Raw genomic sequence first — 21,765 nt, 5'->3', positions numbered from 1 at the left:
AAACTCAAGTGTGATGTAAGTAATATGCTAAATAATACAATTTCTATTTATTTAAACATTTAACCCTTTGCGGTCCTATGTCAGACCAGGTGCGACATTACAATTATTTCTTTCCAGTCCGATGTCGGACCTTGTCCGACATCATCAAAAAGACATCAAGCACAGGTCTCTAGTTGTTTTTTCTCCAGAAAAAGCAGAGAAAACCTTTCAATGGCCGAGGAAGTCAGCCATCTAGAAAGGGGACGAGCTACGGTACACAAACTCAATGACCTGGACGGGAAACGACATGGCATCCGCGGATTGGAGGAGTGGACCAAAGGGTCATGAGTGAGGGTATAAAAAGGGGATGTAGTGAAGTGATCTGTTCCTTTGTAAATGATTAGAGATAACCTAAAAGGAGAAAGGTGAAAAACGTGAGTGATGTGTTTGTTTCGTACTGTCTTGCTAAAACTGTTTGTTGTTTAGACTACTAACACGATCCGGAGCTGTAGCCAAAGGCCAGCACCAAACCGGACACCAGTACTTCCCTTGTTTATCTGTTTCTTCTGCACTGCTGTATTGCCTTCACCTGCTCACACTTACCAACTTTGCCACAATACAGAAAACATTTATTTCCTCTGACAAGTCGCTACTGAGTATGATATTACCACAGAACCCAAAAGCCTAGGAAACCTTCAGAAAGGAAGCTGAAAAGCCCTGTGTGGAAGGGTGGGGGTATTCACTGACACAGGAGACAGAAGGTTTTATTTGTAACCACCGCACAGGTGCCCAGATTTATTTTCCTTATTTATTATTTTATTTAGTTTAGCCCGCAGGGGGCGCTGTTGTCCGTGGTCTGGATACTGCCGACAGTAAACCAGGACCACGGGGTTACCAACACAGGTATCCCAGTCCATGCACCTTCAAGTGCTCAAAAATAATAATGAAAACAGAAGGCGAAAGAAAAAAGAAAAATAAAACACAGTAATAAAACTACAAACAAAAGTGCTGCTTATGCTTTGCCCCCACTGCCGCTAAGCCGGTCAGCACGGGTCTCCGTCCTACACTCGGCTATGCCTATACGCTGGGGTTGGCCAGGGTTCCCCGTACTTCTACACACGTCCCCTCGGGTACGTGTCTATTTATATTACTCTGTGCAAATTAGTTTTGGGTTTTTATGAACGGCTGCCCCTCAGCTGGGCTCGCCTGCTCCTTGTTTCACGCTGGCCTTTTCTGCCAGCAACACTGTATTTCCCCCAACACGGCCACCCGAGCGCATAACCAAGCCAGTTCTTATGGACCGAGCAGTCTCCCAAGGCCCGCCCCTCAGCCACTCGGAGAGAAGGAAAGCACACACACCCTCTTCCCCACCTCTCCGTGTCATCGCCATGACCGACAGGCGGATCCCACGAGACTGCTGCCCTCTACCTGCAGTAATACGAATGTGCCAGACAGTCAGTCCAGATCTCCCCTGTTACACCCCGGAATCAACCAGAGCTGCTGGGAAACTGGGCCAGTACTTACCAGTTTCATTGGCACAGATGACACTGGAGGGCAGGGGGAAATCTGAGAACCAGGGGTACATTCACAAAAGAAACAACGGCTTGAGAATCAGGGTGACAACTTTTGCCTCAGATTTTTCCGAGCTAGATTCTATTTACTCCAAATCATCATAAGTGTCATTGTTTAAGGTAGGAAAAACACTTCCAATAAGCAACTCAGACATGTAGTTTGTTGAGGCTTGCATAGGAGTTAATGACAGTTTGGACTAAATCATTTTGAGAATCTAGTCTTGTTTGTTTACAGCAATCAAGCCTACTCTTTAGGGAGTTTTACAATAATCACAATCTGCCACTTCTGAGAATGCTGGAACATCTAAAGAACGCACAAGTCCAATGCAGGACACACTGCAGCTCTGACTCAGTGTTTTGTCTGCAGTGGAGTCAAGATGTGCAAGGCTGTGGTTCCCCTGCTGATGCATCGCAGGCAAAGGGCTCTGGAGATTTTGAGAGGTTTCTTTGTTAGCTTTTTCTTCACTGCTGTAGGTCTGCATGTACTGGATGAAGGGTCCCTCTCTTTCTATCTGTGGTGTTTCCACAGTGTCCTTATCTACTCTACAATGTGTCCTTGCTGTTTCTTTTTTTCTTGTGAATAGTTTTTTCAACAGAACACACAAAGCAACACCAGGTAGAGTCTACAGTGTTCACTTCAGCGATTAATTTAAAATAGCTACAGCAGCTGCATGCAAATGGCCACCGAGCCACATTCACCTTAGGCTCCTCAATCAGACTTCTGGGACTTTTTCAAATGTAAAAAAAAACTAATTTTCTAGTTACAAAAAGACAAATAAAACACCTGACCTAATCTTAAATACATTTGAACTTATATGCCTCTGTTTATAGATTCCTGAGTAATTTACCACTTGGTTTAAAGGGAACAAAAATGCTACATGGTTGGGATACTACCACAAATGTCCACTAAATACATCTGTTACCAAAAAGCAACTGCTTTCATGAAACATTGCAATTGAAAGTGTAAAAGAGATAAGGTTAAAAGCTATGCAACCACAACTGTAGAGGAGCCTGGCTGATGTGTGGTGTGCATAGTCGCTGGTTCACACCCTATAACTTGTTAGTTTCTAGCTACTGAACTTAGCAAGTCCATCATTGGTTTTGCATAATGACCATTAGACCAGATTAAATGACTTAAGGATTTTGCAATGATGAACAACGTTTACTGCATTGTCAGTGAGCCTGATACCTGTGAAGGAAGTTACCTTTGAAGGTTTGCTAATGGTAGATTGTGTGAAATCCACAAGCATGTAACATGTCTAGCGATAATAAACTTGCACCGCTCTGAGAACTGATACTTGTTAAACCTTTACTTCTCTATCTGGCATGTTTACTTGTTCAGTCTCAATAAACCCAGATGTGTGTTGGATCCGCTGGCTGATGCAGGTGTTGTAAAGGTCAACAGGAGGTAATGTGATAAGATCTCTTGTTAAAGTTCAGCTTCTCAGAAGGGGATTTTTTCTCCTTAATTTACTGGCAACATCATCTGCGGTTTATTGTCAACATAAATAGCATAACATCTTGCATTGCATGCCTTTAATGTATCCCTACACTCTGAACCTGACTTGCTGAGACAATCCATGAGGTTTATAATGCTGTATATGGCTCATCACATGATAATGATCTCTCTGCTCTGATCCTGACTTGCTGAGATGATGGGATAATGATCTCTCTGCTCTGATCCTGACTTGCTGAGATGATGGGATAATGATCTCTCTGCTCTGATCCTGACTTGCTGAGATGATGGGATAATGATCTCTCTGCTCTGATCCTGACTCGCTGAGACGATCAGTGAGGTTTATAATGCTGTATAAGTTTATAATCCTGCTAGCTCATCAATTTCTCATTTTAAAGAGCACATTGTAATACAGGAAAGCAGAAATGGAAATATAAAAATAATTGTGTTTCATAGTGCAATGGATATGTTTGGTTTGAGCAACATTACTGTTATAACACCAGCTGTGACATATTAGACTTAAATATTTCCTGTGAAAAAATCCATTAGAAATACTGTGAAACCTCTATTGTACTGATTAATTGAGACAATTGATTAAAATGAACATTTAAAAAGGTGCAGTGGGGATGCCAGACACATAGTGCCAGAAGAATCAGGACTGCTGGACAAAGATTACAATAAGACTCCTTTACCAGGATTGTTCCAGGGCACTGATAGAGGGACTACAGTATAGCAGCACACCTGATACTACACTATACAGAAAAAAATGTGAATGTCTTTTTAGAAGTCATTTACAATAAGGGTCTTTTTTTACACTCAGCTGGTCCTCACACTGACCTACTTTTCAGTTTATTTCTGTCTGTTTACTGAAACGCTACCCACTGCAGTGCATTGAATTAGCAAGAAGTCGAACTATTAACCACATGCACTGTGGTCTGGCATTGTATTATTTTGTGATTACATATCAGCAACCAACCAGATAATAATAATAATATTATTTGGCATGCCTGCACGATGTTGTGGTTTTGACAAGGGTCTTGCTTTTAAAATAACACTCTGAAAATTGAATTTCAGTTAACCAAAGCGATGTACAAACAAGAAGTAAATTAAAATTATATTTAAAGGCAGTATTTTGTCTGTTTCATTCTTATCTTCCATCTTCTCTTCTGTCACTTCCTCTGAACTGTGTCCTCTTCAGAGCCTATTAAATTCACTGGAGAGGCAGATTCACTAGTTGTCAAATATCCACGATTTGTCGGGGGGGGGGGGGGGGGGGGGAGAGGCTGCTCTGAGAATCCACTACATCTGCATACAAGCACTGCGCTCTCCTCCTTCCTGAGAGGCTGCTCTGAGAATCCACTACATCTGAATACAAGCACTGCACTCTCCTCCTTTCTGAGAGGCTACTCTGAGAATCCACTACATCTGAATACAAGCACTGCACTCTCCTCCTTTCTGAGAGGCTGCTTTGAGAATCCACTACATCTGAATACAAGCACTGCACTCTCCTCCTTTCTGAGAGGCTGCTCTGAGAATCCACTACATCTGAATACAAGCACTGTACTCTCCTCCTTTCTGAGAGGCTGCTCTGAGAATCCACTACATCTGCATACAAGCACTGTGCTGTCCTCCTTTCTGAGAGGCTGCTCTGAGAATCCACTACATCTGAATACAAGCACTGCGCTCTCCTCCTTTCTGAGAGGCTGCTCTGAGAATCCACTACATCTGAATACAAGCACTGCACTCTCCTCCTTTCTGAGAGGCTGCTCTGAGAATCCACTACATCTGAATACAAGCACTGCACTCTCCTCCTTTCTGAGAGGCTGCTCTGAGAATCCACTACATCTGAATACAAGCACTGCACTCTCCTCCTTTCTGAGAGGCTGCTCTGAGAATCCACTACATCTGAATACAAGCACTGCACTCTCCTCCTTTCTGAGAGGCTGCTCCTGAGAATCCACTACATCTGAATACAAGCACTGCACTCTCCTCCTTTCTGAGAGGCTGCTCCTGAGAATCCACTACATCTGAATACAAGCACTGCACTCTCCTCCTTTCTGAGAGGCTGCTCTGAGAATCCACTACATCTGAATACAAGCACTGCACTCTCCTCCTTTCTGAGAGGCTGCTCTGAGAATCCACTACCTCTGCATACAAGCACAGTGCTCTCCTCCTTTCTGAGAGGCTGCTCTGAGAATCCACTACATCTGAATACAAGCACTGCACTCTCCTCCTTTCTGAGAGGCTGCTCCTGAGAATCCACTACATCTGAATACAAGCACTGCACTCTCCTCCTTTCTGAGAGGCTGCTCTGAGAATCCACTACATCTGAATACAAGCACTGCACTCTCCTCCTTTCTGAGAGGCTGCTCTGAGAATCCACTACATCTGAATACAAGCACTGCGCTCTCCTCCTTTCTGAGAGGCTGCTCTGAGAATCCACTACATCTGAATACAAGCACTGCGCTCTCCTCCTTTCTGAGAGGCTGCTCTGAGAATCCACTACCTCTGCATACAAGCACAGTGCTCTCCTCCTTTCTGAGAGGCTGCTCTGAGAATCCACTACCTCTGAATACAAGCACTGCACTCTCCTCCTTTCTAAGAGGCTGCTCTGAGAATCCACTACATCAGAAAGATTAGTATTTTTGTCAGGGGTGATTGGGATCAATGTATCTATTGTCAACATGATTGAGAAATATGACGTGGTACTGTTTGGGGAGTAATAAATTGTTCATTCTATTGAGAGAAGTGGGGTGTCCATTATGCATGGTGTTTGCAATCATTTTGCAACTGGTTTGGTTGTCTTAACTTGCTGTGAACATTTCTGGAACATTAATGACAGTGTGACCTTTCAACTCAAGTATCACTGTGAAAGTATATAACCACTGCCACCTACTGTAGATTTCTGGCACTGCACCAACTACAGAACTTACTATAAACACAAGAGAACTGGGCATTCTTCAAAATGTATATTTTACAGAGTTTCCCACTGTTTTAGTTTTGTATGGACAAGGGTTTTTTTGGGGTTTTTTTTTGTGATTTTCAGTTTTCCCAGAAAGGGAAAAAAAACACACCATAACTTTACCAAATGAGAAATAAACTACTGACTATGTTTATATGGGCCAAGTAGTCTTCACTTGTTTCTTCGTTGTTGAAAAATGATAACAATTTGAAAAAAAAAGCTCTCAGAACTCACAATAACAAACTGCAATAACAACAGTAAACAGCAGAGGGCATTGTTCAACCCAAATGATGACAAGCAGCCTAACTTCCACTAACAACTACATCTGCCAGAATACAATGTCTTCAGTTATTAGGAAACTAAACAAGAAAAAACAACCCAACAAACATGATCCAATCTCTGCTGTCTTTGCAGCCAATCACAGTAAGAATAAGAATTAACTACATGAAGCCAGTCCAGCTACAAATCCAACTGGAACCATCGTCGGAGGCAACCGCTAAAAGAAGGTGTCTATAATATCAAACAAACTGTTTTATAACTTATTAATGCATTTCCTTATTGTATTTATCTGTATGGCATTATATTGAAGTTTTAACATTTTCACTGAGTTTAAGAATGTAATGTTAAAATATAAGAAACATAATTAATGTGCAGTCAGTGTGATACTGTACCTCAAAAAACATGTACTGAGAAAATAACTTTGTGGTTGTACAGCAGTTCAAAGTAACATTGCAGTTAAAATGGAAGGCTCTTTTTTAATGCCTACTCCATTACCGTTAAAGATGGTACAGTATTTATCGAGATTACTCATGACTTCAAGGTAATGTTGCATTTTACCTCCTGAAAATACATTTTACTCTCTGTGTTAAAATTAGAGGGTAAGTTACTCCCAGACCCAAAACCTTATCTGGAGCACTGATGACAAGACTGCAATTTATCTCAAACAAAACAAGCAAACAGAAAATGCTTGACACATCTTACTCAAGTGCTCCATTGCTGTGAAAGAAGTGCACAGTTTTGTTTTCTAAGAATGTTGACTTCTGTTTTTCACATTTCTATTATTTTTTTTTTTTTTAGAAATATACAGTCTTTTTATACATGGCTAAAATGTGGGTTTTATCAGGGCTTACCTTTTTATACTGTGTGAAAATATCTACTGAATAAACAGCAGTCTCCAGTGTTCTTTTGGGGTTAGGATAATAGAGTAAAAGGCATCAGATAAACAGCAGTTTCATTTTTATTTTGTTTAATTGTTGCTCTAATTATATCATGTGGCCCTTATGAAAATGCCTGGTATAAGTACCAGAAAAATGACTATGGGCTCCTCTAGAAAACTGGGAAAAATATGAGCAGTGTGTGTTCTATAGCAGAGTGCATGCTGTACACAACAGCGCTGTCTACTCTCAGATAGAAAGGGGGCTTTCCAGGGTGTGACGGGCAGAGCTGCAGAAGGGTTTCCCAAACAAACACAATTCAGCAACGAAATAAACAGGAACAGACCAGTCAATGTGAAGCAACAGGACACACAGCATTGCATGCACACAGTGTATTTGGAACAGCATTGCGTGTGCACAGTGAGTGTATTTGGGTGATCAAGTTGCATGTGTTTAAAAATACCACAGCAGCTGCATGTCTAGTGCTGCTACTGTACGAGACGTGTGTCCCCACAGGCTTCAGCTCCATGCGGAACACAAGCACTTGAAGATGGAGAGGTAGTCCAGACTCCTGGTAACAATTGAAGCAAATGGTCTTTGTGATGAAGTGTCAATGCAGGAAGTCTGATCACTCCGCCACTGGGTGTTGTGTGCCCTGCACTAACCTCTCTCACTTCTCGTGTTATTCTTCAAAAATAGCCTGAGGGAAACCGAACACATAAATCATCTGAATCTACTTCCTTCAGACGCTGTACAAACGCTGCTTTGGTTATATCAGTGGTTTTGCGGGTTTGTCACGGTGGAAATGAAACAGTTGTTTTTCTTGGATAAATGATCCCTCAGGGCAGAAGCAGAGCTTTGAATCCCCTATTCCAGTTGCACAACACAGCGAGCTGAAGCAGATTCACATAAACAGGCTTGCTGGCATTTATTATTTAGTCACACTATAGTACAGGTGTGATCATCCATAATTGCCCTGAATACAATTTGTTACAGTTTCCTTGGAACTTTATACTGTAGGTAAGGTTCAAATATGATTAATAAGAATATACAGAGCCTGCTCATCTTATTTTAGAAGAAAAAAGATTTTCCTTTTAAAAAAATATTTTGTGGCTCTGCTTTTGGCATATAACAACACTGTGAGGCTTTGAATCAAGAGATATTTGAACTTCAGTTTGATCCATGTTTTGCCTTTCAGGCCCTTTTCTCTTTCAGGGTTCATGTCTGGACTTCTAGGCAGCCCAGGATTTTAGAGCTTTACTTCTTTCCAGCCCCTTGCCTTTCTGGGTTCAGTTTTTGGAAAGCATTGGTCTCTTTGTCCTATTCTTTAAGAAATACTGAAAACAAAAAAACAGAAGCACCTGCCATAACACAGTCAATAGAGGCAGATCCATCACGGGCCTGTAGAGTCATCACATCTGAGACGCTTCCACATAAAACATCAGTAATTTACACAGTCTTGAGTATTGAATCACCTGCCAACCGAGCACTAACAACCTTCTAGAAAAGCCTTTCCTTTCACAACTAAAATTAACTTGCAACAGGGAGAAACTGCAGAATAAATGTCATCTTTGCAAAACTAATGAGTCAGAGGGACAGCCAATATACACAAAAGTGTGTGCTGTATGTCACTGGTGAAGCAACACTAAAATACTGAATTTATTTAAAGGCTGTGTGTTTTGTAGCACAATATTTATGACATGAGCGGGTGAAAGTGGACTAATGACATGGCATAAATGTGACTGGCTGTAGGTTGGCACACATGCCAGATACTGTATGTGTATTGTATTTGAAAACACATTGTTTTCTAATTGGTCACTACCATTGGGAGCTAATCTCTGAATGGCTGAAAAATATTATTGAAATCCAGAGAAAAACAGTGTGTGGAAGAGGCTTTGGTTTACTATTACTTTTACATGTAAGAAAACAACCAGTGTTTACCAAGGTGCAAAAGGAAATGACAAAGTTCCTTACGGCTATGACTCTAACTCATGGACTCACTGAACTCCATTACACACTGAAACTGAGCCTGGGGGTGGGGTTGTGTGAAAGTCAAGCTGAGAGGAGCAGAATGCAAAAACATGATTTCAGTTTTAGAGTGCTGTTGTTCTGTGTATTGTCAGCAGGGGGTGCCAAAGAGTACAGATAAATCACAAACCAAAACAGAATTTACAGGGCAAACTATCAGTTAAATAAATGTAATTACCGAACCTTTAAATCAAAGCTTACAAAAATGAGTTTCTGCTATGAGCTGTTATGTTTTTGTACCTATGTTCTTCTGACACTAACAGTAATACAGAGTATAACCAATAAATGGTAGTGTTAATAGACTATAACCTAGAAATGAAAAGTTCAACTTCACAATGATAGGGAGAGCAGTGAAGAGGGCACTGACTGAAGCTAATAATGTGTTACAAGATTCATTTTAAAACTTTAGGGACTACAAGCTACATTCTCCATGCTATTTACTTCAAACGTCATAAACAAAGATTTTTCTCCTAGGCTAGAAACACACCCAATAAAGTACTAATAAACATCTTCTGAAAGTTGCTGTTTGTGTTTGTACAGGGTTTCATTTCCTTCTTTCTCAGGAGCATATTGTGCACAGAAAGTCACGCTCAGCAGCTTTGCTCTGCCTGTGGGACACAGCCCTGGTTTAAATTCCCTTTGCGTGAAATGGAAGAAATGTGTGACATGCTTCATCTTGTGCTCTTAAGGGTTGGGTGTTTTGTTTTGTTTTATTTTTGACAACATTTCTGTCACATAGTTTTGTGCTTACAAACCCAATGGTGCAAACGCAAATGCAAATTGTCCTAGAGGTGGAAATCAATTTTAAGGGTTATTTTAATGGTATAAAACCAAAAGGAAAAACAAAACAGTTGCAGTTAAATTGTTGTTCTGAGTTGTTTCTTTACTTGATTTAGACCATAATGATAACACCAAATGATTGTGTTCCTCCCTGAATTGTTACCTTTTTCTTTTACTGTATTGGGAGATGTTTTGTTAAGAAAGTACATCAAGGACTGTTATGGAGTGCACACGGCTTGGTGGATCGTTGGTGTTTGGTGAGGCTGCACCAGGCTCTGTTAAGGTGTTTGGTGGTTTGTTGGTGTTTGGTGAGGTTGCACCAGGCTCTGTTAAGGTGTCTGGTGGTTCGTTGGTGTTTGGTGAGGCTGCACCAGGCTCTGTTAAGGTGTTTGGTGGATCGTTGGTGTTTGGTGAGGCTGCACCAGGCTCTGTTAAGGGGTGTCTGCAAATTCCAAGCACGACTCGCAGGAATAAAGGATGCACAATTGATAAATGAAGAGGTTTAGTAAACTGTTATATTGTATTATTGTAATTCCATTTTCAGTGCAACTACACAAACGGTTTGGAGGGGTGGGGTGGGTTTTGGGACCCCAACTAAAAACGCACCCAGGTCCTTTCTGAATGGATGAATGCAGGTGAGGCAGACTTGACTTTTATTGTACACACATTGTTTTATTAGAGAAACACTAAGCCTAGCTCTCATGTTTTGCAGACACAGCTCTGCGTGGACAGGGTCTCAAATTTGAAGATGTGGATCAATATATCCAGTGTGTGTCCCTGCATCAAGTTTGAAGCTCTGAATCATTATCTCCAGTGTGTTTCCCTGCATCAGGACTCCTCAAGTTTGAAGCTCTGGATCAATATCTCCAGTGTGTGTCTCTGCATCAGGACTCCTCAAGTTTGAAGCTCTGGATCAATATCTCCAGTGTGTGTCCCTGCATCAGGACTCCTCAAGTTTGAAGCTGTGGATCAATATCTCTAGTGTGTGTCTCTGCATCAGGACTCCTCAAGTTTGAAGCTCTGGATCAATATCTACAGTGTGTGTCCCTGCATCAGGACTCCTCAAGTTTGAAGCTCTGAATCATTATCTCCAGTGTGTGTCCCTGCATAAGGACTCCTCTGTTGAAATACTGCCCCTGGGTAGCTATATGAATACACACCACAGCAAGACTTGCAAGCAGCCTCTGTTGAGTTAGAAAACACAGCAGAGCAGAGTTGCATACACTCCACTAAACAGAATTGACAGTATTTATGTGACTACATTGTACAGGGTTTGTTTATGTTTAGGCCTGTACCCAGCTCGGGACCAGGCGAGATCATACTTGCTTCTCACCCCTAGTATTGTCATGGTCTGCCACCCCGGTAAATGGACCAACTGATGATCTGATTCAAGCATTCAAAATTCTAAAAGGTATTGACAATGTTGACCCAGGGGACTTTTTCGACCTGAAAAAAGAAACAAGGACCAGGAGTCACAAATGGAAATTAGATAAAGGGGCATTCAAAACAGAAAATAGGAGGCACTTTTTACACAGAGAATTGTGAGGGTCTGGAACCAACTCCCCAGTAATGTTGTTGAAGCTTGGATCCTTCAAGAAGCTGCTTGATGAGATTCTGGGATCAATAAGCTACTAACAACCAAACAAGCAAGATGGGCCTCCTCTCTTATGTTCATATGTTCTTATAACCAGAGGGGCGTGGCACCCATTCTTATTAATGAACCATTACACACCACACGTGGGTCCCATGAACCCTTGTAGCTAAAGCTGAGGGAACACAGGTTGGAACTTGGTTTCAGAACCAGGTTTTAAGCCACTGTTCTTAAAAAAGTGGCTTTGCGTTCCCTCAATTTAAAACATAGCAGACTGATATTAATCTGTACAGGGCAACTGTGTCACAAATGGTTGGGGTGGAAAGGGTTAACATACTGTACACATCATGTGAGGAATGGATGTACTGCAATCCTTGCAACAGCAATACTTGTGATGAAGAACAGAAGGCGTGTCTTCCATGTTGGGCTGAATGGAAACAGATGAGATTACGGACTGCTTGCCAACAGAAGTGGAATCTGGAGGCTCCAAGGGAACAGACAGGGCTCTTTCCTTTCACAAAACAGCTTGGTATTGTTGTGCTTCAGCAGAAACTAAGGAAAATGTGCCCTTAAGAGTATTGTAAAACTACCATAGTCAGCACCAGCATAATGTGAAGCCATCAATCAAGTTCCATTAACACAAGTGACACCAATAAAGTGAATTGAAAATTATTGTTATTATTGATGGAACAGAAGTTAATTTATATACAGTAACACCCTGCATCCATGCACTATCTCGATGTGCTGCAATTAATATTCTTCAGTGTGGAGCCTTCCTGCGGGCAATTTAGCATCATTACTTGTACTTGTATGATGAGCAGAGAGAAAGTGACCTAGCCTGTCTGCACCTCCATGTGTATATCACATGATTGTATTCAATAGTCTGAAGCATAACTGTGGCTTCCCTTTTAAAGGTTTACCACAGTGTTTTTGTACTGTATTTTTGCACTTGGCATGCTTTTCCCATGGTTATACTACGCGTTTACTATAACTTACCCTGGTTTGACATGTTTTTAATATGCTTTACCATACATGTCTGTGCTTTACATGCTTACCTCTGAGTTATCATGCTTTACCACACTTTGCTAGGTTTTTACTATAGGAAACTTTTATAAGTGTCTGTGTTCTCTTAGGCTGGCATTGCAAACAAAATAAATTAAACTGTAAGAAAGATAAGGTTGCAAAACGGTCTACTGTCTAGTTTATAGGAGGCAGTGTGGTCCAGTGGTTAAAGAAACAGGCCTGTAACCAGGAGGTCCCGGGTTCAAATCCCACCTCAGCCAGTGACTCATTGTGTGAGACTCATTAGTAAGACCTCACCTAGAATATTGTGTTCAGTTCTGGTCACCTTGTTACAAAAAGGATATTGCTGCTCTAGAAAGAGTGCAAAGAAGAGCAACCAGAATTATCCCGGCCTTAAAAGGCATGTCATATGCAGACAGGCTAAAAGAATTGAATCTATTCAGTCTTGAACAAAGAAGACTACACGGTGATCTGATTCAAACATTCAAAATCCTAAAAGGTATAGACAATGTTGACCCAGGGGACACTTTTGACCTGAAAAAAGAAACAAGGACCAGGGGTCACAAATGGAGATTAGATAAAGGGGCATTCAGAACAGAAAATAGGAGGCACTTTTATACACAGAGAATTGTGAGGGTCTAACCAACTCCCCAGTAATGTTGTTGAAGCTGACAACCTGCGATCCTTCGAGAAGCTGCTTGATGAGATTCTGGGATCAATAAGCTACTAACAATCAAACAAGCATGATGGGCTGAATGGCCTCCTCTCGTTTGTAAACTTTCTTATGTTCTTATGTGTGACCCTGAGCAAGTCACTTAACCTCCGTGTGCTCAGTCTTCCGGGTAAGACGTAGTTGTAAGTGACACTGCTGCTGATGCATAGTTCACACACCCAAGTCTCTGTAAGTCGCCTTGGATAGAGGTGTCTGCTGAATAATAATAATAAATACTGAAGACATACAGGGGCGTCTTGTCTTTGTTGTTTGTGAAACCGTCCGTAAAACGAGTAATGTAGGAGAGGAATCTCCATCGTGTGCAATATGTCTGTCTGTGTTCACGTAATTATGTAATGCTAAAACTCCATTCGAGTGGTCGTGGAACTGCAAACCTTCAATACATGGACATATTGTAATTTTCCTGGATTCTAGTGTACTACTACAGTACCCAGGGTACAGTCTACTGAAGCCTAGTAGCCCCAGTGTTATCACACCTTGCTCAACGCGCTATCTGGCTCTGAAGTGACATGGTCCTGACACAGACCCAGCGAGGACACGTCTTGATAAACTCCATTACAACGGGGTAGATCCGACAGAAAACACATTCTCAGGTCTAAAGGGTTTATTATTTAAAAAAAAAAAAAAAAAAAAAAAAGATTGGCTGTTGAGGACGAGTTCAAATGTATTCAAATCCACTGTGACAGGGGGAATAACACTGCACTAACACGTCCCCCGCTAAGGCGCTGCTTGGTTGAGTCCTGTGCCTCTTGCACGTAACTGTCAAGGAAGCTGCAGTGAGCAATGAGCTTCAGCCCCCTCCTCCGTCACTCATGTTTACTTGCTTTGTCAGCTGAGCTCGGTAAGGCTGGTTTGTGTGCCTCCTTGCACCCTGAAACCGGACTTAGGACTTCAACCTTGAAAGAGACTTTATCAACGAGTTACGGCTTGCTGACGGCCCTTTTCTCCCCTTCCCAGACGGCAGCAGCGTAACGGAACCAACAGAACGGCGACGTGAAGGCTACTCGTTTAGTTAATTACAACCACCAGTAGTCTAGCAGTAACAATAGCAATTGTATTTAACCTTTAACATGACACTCAAATCTAATAAAAACGAGCCCGCTGCCGTATTTGAGCGAGTCAACAGTGCACATACCTCGCTTTCAGACCTGTACCTGGAGCAGCTACTGCAGAACAAAACCAAGCCGGAAAAGGTAAGGGATTCTATATCTATTTAATATAAAACAAATACTGTGCTGATCAGAACCAGAATTATTGTGCTGGTCAGAACCAATTATTCCAGTACCAGTATGTACTACAGAATTATTAACCCATATGTAATTTGTTATACATACCATGGATGTGAATATTTGGGAATCATAACATTGGTGTTACCTGTGCGCGCGTGAGCCGACCCTGTGCACTGAAGTGGAAAGTTAGGGTCTGATGGACCGCTGGTGCACCATGTACGACTACAGACAGTATTTTATATATGTTACTTGCTGTGCAAACCCGACTAACCAGATCCTAAACTGTCATTAAGGCCAAGGGTTTATAACGGCTGTCCCTGTGAGGTTAAGTGATTGCAACATTCTGACAAGGCAGTGACACAGCTGTCATTGTTGTCGTGGGGATTCTGTCGGGTTATTTACTGTGTCTCCCGGGAGAGTTTTACAAGGCTGATGCTGTAAATATCTCCTTGCAGCAGTGTGCAGCTTTGATCAGTAGGGGTCGTACTTTCACAGCTACAGTTTTCGCTGTACAGTACTTGTAATACGGACCACAAACCAATTTCACTGTACTGTTGAAGCATGCACTGTCAAAGAAATGTCACCTTGAAGTTCAGATTGGCTTCTAATGACTTCTTACCTGATGGTGTTTCATTTTTTGTTTACACTCTGTGTACAATCCCCCAAAGCTTTTTATAAGCAGTGTACAGTATGCGTACTTACTGAATCAACACATTCTTTGAACCTCATTGTACAATGAGCCCAAATATAATGCTATATCGCTGGTCCAAGATTTATAATCATTAGGTTTAACTGTCAAAGGTCCCACCATTCATAAAAGTCAATACGTTTTCTAATTCAAACCAGATCTAAAACTGCAAACCAGCTCTGTACCCAAAATGAGTGCTCAAGTGTTATCAAATGAAAACACATTGCTGTGGGAATTAGACAAAACATTTCTTCTGTCTTATCTCAGAATCCATGATTGAGAGTTGTGTTTGTCAGAAGGAACCTCCTCTTGTGAAAGGAAACGGAGTTCCATTCTTCTCTCTAGTCAGTGGAATGCAGCTCTAGTAACCTTCGATTCTTCAATAATAAGCAGATGCCCAGAGCCCCATTGATCTCAGCCAATCATGTCTCAGTTATTACATTAAAGGTGTGCTAGGATCTTAAAATCCACCCACTTACTGTAATCAGCTACATTAGCTTTCCCAGCCCCATTATGCAGGTGAACTTTGTTTCCTTGCTGAAACAGAAGAAGCGTTTCACAAGTGCAGCTCCAGAGCAGCTCTCTCCTCCCTGATGCTCTATATCTGTTAGCGTCACCTGGTTTTCCTCGGCGATGTTCCTTTCTTGTTAGAAATTCTATTTGAAATTAACATTTTTAATAAGAGTGAAACCTCTACAGTGATATTGGTTGCTGTTTTTAATGCAGGATCAATAATGAACCTGTCAGGATTAGTACATCTTATAATATAGATATATAAATCTATCTTTTATTGTGTATATAAGGTGGGTTTTTTTGTTCCCTTTTGTATCCGTTAATGAATTTCTAGCTGTTGACTAAAGAAAGCTTACTGCTGCCCTCCAGATACCCTTTTATAACAGGATATGCCATCAAAACCCTTTACGCCTGATTGCGTGTTGTATTCATAAAGTAAAAACACACTAAAATAAATACCAGAAAAAAACAACTCTTCTGTTTCATCCCAGGGCTGCCAAGGAGTCCTAAGTTGTTTCTTCTTAGTTTTTTGTGTTTTTTCCTTTCAGTAACGCATAACACTTTGGAGGAAATATCGACCATGTTGTTTTTATTTTTATTTTTTACACATCCCTTATCGTTCTATCAGGATGTCACTCTGCCGTTTCTTCAACATGCTTGTGGTGGAAATGAAAATGTTAATGATAGTCATACATTTGTATACTTTGGAGTCCTTTCTTTTCTGTCAGTGAAGTTCACTAATCCTGACATTCAGAAAGCTGTTTCCTCCAGAACATGACAGAAAACACAGAAAGCAGCCCTCTGTGTGTCTAGGATCTGATGATCATACAGGAACATACAGGAACTCATCAGACATACCTTATGCCTGATGAGTAATCTGTGTCTGGTTTAAACTTGCTTGTTAGCAGCTGATTCAGCTGTTAAGTAGTGGTTGAATTATCAGGAATGACTAGTATTCTGGACTGTCACACAATCCACAAGTAATGTAAAGGGAACTCAGACACTGCTCTGTCAAATCACCCCCTGGCTTCCCTTATTGAGTGGTGTTGAAAAAACCCTTCATTTCAGTTACAGACTCCGGTTTAAGGGACTTGAAATATTAACTTAAATCTAATTTAGGAGTAAAATATGAACTGTGTAATGACAGAAATTAAGATTATAACAAGCACATCCTCATCATTACACTGTTATCTGCTCCGTTATTGAATCTTATTTTGTCATATTTGTACTTGCTAGAACCGAAGTGATTGTATTTTAACTTGCTCTTAATTGTATTAATACTTGTACTGTGATTCTTGAAATGTATTTTTGTTTACGACTGTAAGTTGTTCTGGATAAGGGCGTCTGCTAAGAAATAAATAATAATAATAATCATTACAGCACAGTGAAAAATGGGTCAAACTGTTCCCAAGTATGAGAGATTAGATTCCGCCTTTTACAAACGCTTACTATAGTACCTGCATAAGCATAGCATAGTGGAAGCCTGTCAAGCACAGGAAAACAGGAAAGGCATGGCAGAAAACTGCAAAATTAAAACTACATATTGAATTGAGGTTTCATTAGAGTTTATTAAGCAAAATTAGTTAATTCTATTGGGTAATGCAAAACTTTTGACCAGAGCTGTCCATCAATGGCAAGGTTTTATTCCATTTTTTAAAACGAGTTGACAGTTCCCATTTCCTCTTCTGGGTTTTTAAACTGCACTGACTTGTACATCTGCCACCACTTCTCTGGATTGTGTCCCATGTTAGACTGAATGCGCAGTCCTGAAACTCCAAAATGGACCTACTGTACATTGTTCTGCAGAATCTTTAGTTGAATAGGGGAGAGTTAGTGTACTTGATTACTCGACTTACAGGAGCCTTTTTTTCAGGTTTCTTTCAAAAACAAGCGTTCCTTTGACAAATACAGTGCCTTGGTCTCTGCAGTGTTTTTAAAGAAGTGATATTTGAATCCTGCACAAGTTGAGACAAGTATTTCACGCTGCTCCTGCTGAGTAGGGGAAAGTGAAGTCTTATCAGAATACAAGTTGTATGGAAGAATAATCTTTTCCTAAGCAGGGTTGGTATTTTGAGCAGAAAACAATCAAATTAAGAAGCTTGCACAGCAGGGCTGTGGTGGTTTGAGAGCTGCACTCACTTTGTGTAAGTTCAGTTGAACCCACGCAGGACCAGGTGCAGTGGCAGGATTAGGGGTTGTTGCAACAAGACTTTGGCAAGCAGCAGTACAGTACCTTGTTTGCACACAATTTGTACCCAGCTCTAGAGAGTTTGCTAACAACCTGGGGCCTCTCCCTTCACAAACTGTCTCCAGCTCTTGTACTGTAACTCCAGAGTTCCCACAAAGCAAAATAAACGTGCTTGTTGGTATGTCCCAATTGTACTGCGGTATAGCCAGTGTCTGCGTGTCCAGGTGGTGTTGTCTCGCCATATGGGCACTTATACTCACTGTAGATCATGTGCTAAATGATCCTTAGTTAATTGGCTTTCCCCAAACACCAGTGTGCTCAAACAAGCCAGAATCGATCCTCCAGACTGGCTCAGTCCACTTGTTTGCTTGGATTGTTTCAATAGCTCCTAAAACAGATCTTGTACAACATGTACGAGTTGGAGAAAGGGTGGGGGTGAAGTGGGTGGTTTCTGAGGAGTGACAGACTAACATACAGGGCTGTGCAGAAGTACTCAGAGACCGATATATATTTACTGAAACATCTAACCCCCGTGGTGTGTTTACGACTAGATCACTCAAACTCCTGACCTGATGCCTTGCTACAAAGCAGAAAATAAAATAACAGTTCATTCATCCAGTCCAGGGCTGCATGTTAGATTTCTACACCCATCCTCCACTCACTTGTTAGAGAGGGTACTTTTTATATAACAATATGGACAGGCACTTTAAAAATAAGACATAATAATAATAATTGAAAAAAAAAATTCTGACTGAAGTTACAGTTAGATTAAAAGCTGTGTGCAATTTTGTGTATGGGTAAGTACGATGCCTGCCTGGCTAAACCCTGTCCTTGGCTCAGGGTATTGTTTTTGTGGCCTTGGTAAACAAGGCTGAGGGTGGGCCTCCTTAGTGTTTGATAGCATTGGAGTTTCTCCTTTTTGAGACAGCCATTGGACAACACTGATGTAGCAAAACAGGTGAAATACACCCAGCTTCTAGCTCTCACAGTGTGTTTCAGGGAAGAGCCCTAAAGCTTCTAAATCTTGAAAGCGTTTCTTTCTTTACACAATGCACGCTAATGATTCAAGGCTTGTTTGCAATGCTTTCGAACCAGTTGGATCTGGTTTTAATCTCTTCCTAGCTCTTTATGCCTTTTTGTTGTAAAATGTTGCTGATGTTTCTTCAGGAGTTTAAATCTCTTGTGGATAGACAGGAAATGAAACAGTGCAGGCGCATACAGTGCAGAGGGCCCTCGTGAGCAGTAATTTAATAGATTTAATTGCTTGCATCTCGAACAGTGTTTAGGAGGCAGTGAGTTTATGCTAAAGTCTGGAGAAGATTAGGGGAAGGTTAAGATAATGGCAACATCAGAGTGGGCTGGGTGTGGTCTTGTAGACTGGGAAGGGAATGAAGGAGTGTGAAAAGAAGAGTTTCTGCTTGCTGTCTATACATAAGAATATAAGAATAAGACTCCCATTATTTTATTTCATAGCAGATGCCCTTATGCATACAGTCAAAGCTGCTCCATGTTGATAATAGACACTTTTTGCTTCTAGTGGGATCAGGAGTGATTCTGAGTGCCATACAGGAGAGTTTCATGTTCCATGATGCTTCCTTGTGCAGAGTTACCAGTACATAGTAGGCTGAACAAAGCGTGCCTGAGTAGCATTGTGCACTGACCGGTGAAACTGTGCACAGTAATCTTCGAGGGAGAAACTACGACACCCTGTTAATACATCGGCCTTGTCGAGATTTATCAGTCACGACCCACTTCAACCACTTGCCTTTAGGCTATAATTATGATTTACTTTGTACTGTCACTTTATCCTCCTGGTTGATTCAAATGCATACACTTCTATTAAAAGTCATCTTTCTAGCCATAGATGCACAAGCCTATAATTATCCCCCACTGGGCATATAGAGATATAGTGGAGACGGTCTGTCTGTCTGTCACACTTACATTTCTACATATATCTAGAGAACCACCTACTGTGTCCAGGTATGATAGCCCTTGAATAGGACATTCTTTTACCACAGTGTATTGAGAGGATCACAATGTGGGGTTATGTGAAGGTACCCGTGTGTCTCTAAACAGCATGTCACACTTTTCCAGTTGTTTTTCAATTGACCGGAGGCATACCTTAGTAGAGAGAAGGGTATCTGTCCTTCTGTCTGTCACACTTATATTTTACATGTGCATTGCATGGACACAGACCATAGTGTCTGAACTGCACAGTTTAAAAACAGCTAAGAGATTTGTTTCCACTTTATTAAGTGTAATGTAGGTAGACTAAAGCCCATGGGTCCCATAGGTAAGTGAATGTACATTGTACAATACAGTAATGCCCTGTGCATATAGAACAGTGCTTTAGTATATGTTTGTATCTATTCTGATTGCTACAGTTCAAGGTCAGGGAGCTGGGAATATGCAGTGCTTGTCTAACCGTTTGTCATGCAACTGTAGCATTTATTCTTAAATAAATGAAATGTCATCACCCAAGTGCTGAAAGTACACATGGCAGATACCAAAGCAATGCTGGCCATTGTATAACACAGGGCTTGCTATAGATGTACTTTCATTGCTAATCTTTGTTGGTAATTAATCACACTGCAGTAAGCTGTCTGTTGTACAAACCCTTCACAGAGAATGATAGTGCCCAGGTAATGACTCCCTCTGTCCCACTGCTCATCACGGGGTCTGGACAGTCTGGGTGCTAGTTGAATTAAGGACCCACGTGTTTGTATCATGTAACACCATGCTTTTATACAGGTAAAACATTAACATCATTGCCAGACTAACCATCTTTAAACTCGTACAGGATGTCCTTGTTTGACCATGGAGTTCCAGAAGATGGTTGTACATGACAACCAGTGATCAATGCTATGAGTCTGAATGAAACAATCCTGGTCAGAAATGGTACCATGGTTTACACAATGTCTGGGAAGGAACTTTGAGTCGTTGTTTAATACAGAGTGAAGAACGATGCTGTGGCAAAAACAAAACAAAAAAATCATTTTGCTGTTAATAGAAGAGCGTTGTTTATGAACCACATTTAGCAAACTGCAGCGCAGCACAGTCATGTGTGGTAGAGCTTCTGCTTCCTGTTGTGTGTGAAGCTTGTGTGGTTTTTAGGGTTTGCACTGTTGCATCGTTATCTAGATGTGAATAATGAATAAAGCATGACAGAAACTATGAAAATCCGCACTAGTTTTGTAGGTTCTGCATTGCCTCATCCCGTGAACCACGTGGCCAGCCTTTCTTCTGAAACAGCCCTGTCCTTTCCCATGCTCCGCTCCCTGCATGGAGATGCACTGGGCTGCTCTAGATCGAACCCATTCAGATCTGGTTAGGCTGTGCTGCGGATCCGATGGAAGCTGACAAGGCCTTATATAATACAATCTTTTCTTGGCTGGGTTACTTTATCGGATTAGCCCCTGCTGTCAGAACAATTCTATTTTTATAGAGATGATGGGGTTTCACTTCAGCAGTACCATACAGAAGTAGTGCAGCTGAAACCTTAATAATAATACATAGCTGATGGAATCCATTCTGTATTGTTCATTTGATGCAATATTGCAAATGGATCTGTGATCCCCACCAACTGAAACACATGTCATTTTGTTGGTAAGTCACTCCCTGAAGAGCAGAGAGCTGTAGTGTATATTTTGCATTTTGGTGCAATATTAATGAAGTTAGCATTGAACACTACTGTATTAGTGGGTGTCTACTGTTTACACATTAACAGCAAGTTCAGCATTCATTGTACACCAAGTGCAATCACAGAGATGTTTCCGTGTGCCCGGATTGATTGTTTCCTGAAACTGACTTCTGGCTCTGCAACAGCAACAGCACAACAATTTTCTTCAGGGGGGTACTGTAGGCTGTTTG

At 41.3% G+C, this 21,765-nt stretch overlaps 1 protein-coding gene across 1 annotated transcript in view; it reads left to right on the top strand.

The window, feature by feature from the left end:
- The first annotated feature begins 14,021 nt into the window (after positions 1-14,021).
- The window catches only part of LOC131701772 (55 kDa erythrocyte membrane protein-like), a 32,951-nt gene continuing 25,207 nt past the window's right edge, over positions 14,022-21,765 (top strand). The window contains exon 1 of the mRNA XM_059001644.1: positions 14,022-14,470. Within this exon, the coding sequence (XP_058857627.1) occupies positions 14,348-14,470 (123 nt within the window). The 5' untranslated portion in view covers positions 14,022-14,347. The remainder of the gene's footprint in view (positions 14,471-21,765) is intronic.

Source organism: Acipenser ruthenus, chromosome 26 (assembly GCF_902713425.1).
Source record: "Acipenser ruthenus chromosome 26, fAciRut3.2 maternal haplotype, whole genome shotgun sequence".
Lineage (NCBI taxonomy): Eukaryota > Metazoa > Chordata > Actinopteri > Acipenseriformes > Acipenseridae > Acipenser > Acipenser ruthenus.
This window is presented reverse-complemented; position numbering and strand designations above follow the sequence as displayed.